Source organism: Fulmarus glacialis, unplaced genomic scaffold (assembly GCF_000690835.1).
Source record: "Fulmarus glacialis isolate BGI_N327 unplaced genomic scaffold, ASM69083v1 scaffold34591, whole genome shotgun sequence".
In the NCBI taxonomy this organism is placed as follows: Eukaryota; Metazoa; Chordata; class Aves; order Procellariiformes; family Procellariidae; genus Fulmarus; species Fulmarus glacialis.
The window spans coordinates 2,563-3,830 of NW_009194009.1; the positions used below are offsets into that span (position 1 = coordinate 2,563).

At 57.8% G+C, this 1,268-nt stretch overlaps 1 protein-coding gene across 1 annotated transcript in view; it reads left to right on the forward strand.

The window, feature by feature from the left end:
- LOC104083957 (actin filament-associated protein 1-like 1) overlaps positions 1-805 on the forward strand; it is a gene marked incomplete at both ends in the record, with an annotated part of 2,758 nt that extends 1,953 nt beyond the window's left edge. Inside the window, 2 exon segments of the mRNA XM_009587633.1 lie at positions 204-408; positions 672-805. Of these exon segments, the coding sequence (XP_009585928.1) occupies positions 204-408; positions 672-805 (339 nt within the window).
- Between the last annotated feature and the right edge of the window lie 463 nt (positions 806-1,268).

A 1,268-nucleotide genomic window follows, 5' to 3' on the forward strand; every position in this document is an offset into this window, starting at 1 on the left:
CAGGAGGGCCAGCAGGGGTAGGTGGGTGCCATCCAAGCGCTGCGGCTGGGGATGCTTGAAGCCACTCGGGTACGGGGGGAAGGCTGCAGAGCTGGGGTGGGATAGGGATGCTGGGCTGGCGATGGCATTGTGGCCGTGAGCTGGTGTGCAGGGCTGGCAGCCCCATCTAGCGTCCCCATCCAGGAGGATGGGTAGCTTCGTGCTGAGCTGAGCACGCTTGTGCAAGCAGGGTCGAAGCTGCAGGACCTGGAGCAGCGGGTGGCGGTGCTGGAGGAGCAGTGCCGGCAGAAGGAGGAGCGCCGCGTTGACCTGGAGCTCAAGCTGACCGAAGTGAAGGAGCGGCTGAAGCAGTCACTGGCGGGAGGGCCAGCCCTGGGGCTGGCTGTGACCAGCAAGACTGAGAATGGGGTATGCACCCCTTCTTCCTTGCTCTCGCAGCTTCGGCTTCCCCCAGCGGTGCTTGGGGTGGCGGGGGGGAGCAGCATGTGGGGAAGAAGGGGCATCCCTGCTGCTTTGTCCCATTCTGGACAGAGGTGGGAAGCAAAGTGTCCATTAGGTTTGGCCACGTCAGTTTTGACCTCATGATAGTTTGTGCTTTTTTTTTTTCCCTGGCTGTCCCTGCTCCCTGGGTCTCCTAAAACCTCCTCTTTCTTGCTCCCCCTTTTCCACAGGAAGCTACAAACAAGCCAAATGGGAGTCCCCCTGAGCACTTGGTCCCCGTTAACTGTGCAGCCGAACTGAGGAAGAGAAGCCCCTCCATCCTCCCTGCCAACAAGGGAAACGTGCTGCGGAAGGCCAAGGTCCTGCTTTGCTCCCCCTCTCCTCCCCAGCCCCATGGGAAATCTCATCCTTCATCTTGTCTCCCTTCCTTGACTGTGAAATCTGGGGACCTGGGATGCTCCCTACCCCAAAAGCAAGGGGTACTGCCAGGGTCCCCTGCAGCACTCTCTGCTGGCATGAGCCCAGCTTGCAGGGAGATTTGGGAGGTGCAGAGCTGGGCGGGCAGAGGGGAGAGCACCATAGAATCATAGAATAGTTTGGGTTGGAAGGGACCTTTAAAGGTCGTCTAGTCCAACCCCCCTGCAATGAGCAGGGACATCTTCAACAAGATCAGGTTGCTCAGAGCCCCGTCCAACTTGACCTTGAATGTTTCCAGGGATGGGGCATCTACCACCTCTCTGGGCAACCTGTTCCAGTATTTCACCACCCTCATTGTAAAAAATTTCTTCCACATATCACCTCTAAATCTACCCTCTTTTAGTTTAAAA